The following is a 331-nucleotide window of genomic DNA, read 5'->3' on the forward strand; positions in this document are numbered from 1 at the left end:
TCATTCTGACATAAGTGCTGTAAGGTCTTTTAATTTTGATTTCTATGAATTTCCTTTTTAGGGGTCCATCATTAGCAGTCCTCACATGCGCCGGAGAGCTACATCAACACGAGAGTGTCCATCTCGCCCACACCAGACTATGCCTAACTCATCCTCCCTCCTGGGCTCCTTATTTGGGAGTAAGAGAGGGAAGCCCCCTCCCCAGGCCCACCTGCCCTCAGCCCCTCCCCAGCCACCCCCCCACCCACCGGGCCTGCCCCACGTGCAGCACTCTGGGGCCAGCCACCACCAGGGGCCTGCTGAGGGCCCGCCGCAGGCCCAGGTGCACGGG

General features: G+C 59.8%; 1 protein-coding gene across 3 annotated transcripts in view; it reads left to right on the plus strand.

The window, feature by feature from the left end:
• Positions 1-331, plus strand: part of LOC125916851 (IQ motif and SEC7 domain-containing protein 1-like) — a 24,841-nt gene that overhangs the window by 23,925 nt on the left and 585 nt on the right. The window contains exon 11 of one of the 3 annotated variants that reach the window (XR_007456049.1): positions 62-146. Coding sequence is in view for 2 of the 3 variants with exons in the window: in XM_049623115.1 (XP_049479072.1) it covers positions 62-331 (270 nt within the window). In the remaining variant the exon portion in view is untranslated. Of the gene's footprint in view, positions 1-61 lie in introns of all 3 variants that reach the window. The other 2 variants (XM_049623115.1, XM_049623116.1) reach the window with 2 other exon arrangements.

The sequence above is a fragment of the Panthera uncia genome, unplaced genomic scaffold (genome assembly GCF_023721935.1).
Source record: "Panthera uncia isolate 11264 unplaced genomic scaffold, Puncia_PCG_1.0 HiC_scaffold_1259, whole genome shotgun sequence".
Taxonomy (NCBI): domain Eukaryota; kingdom Metazoa; phylum Chordata; class Mammalia; order Carnivora; family Felidae; genus Panthera; species Panthera uncia.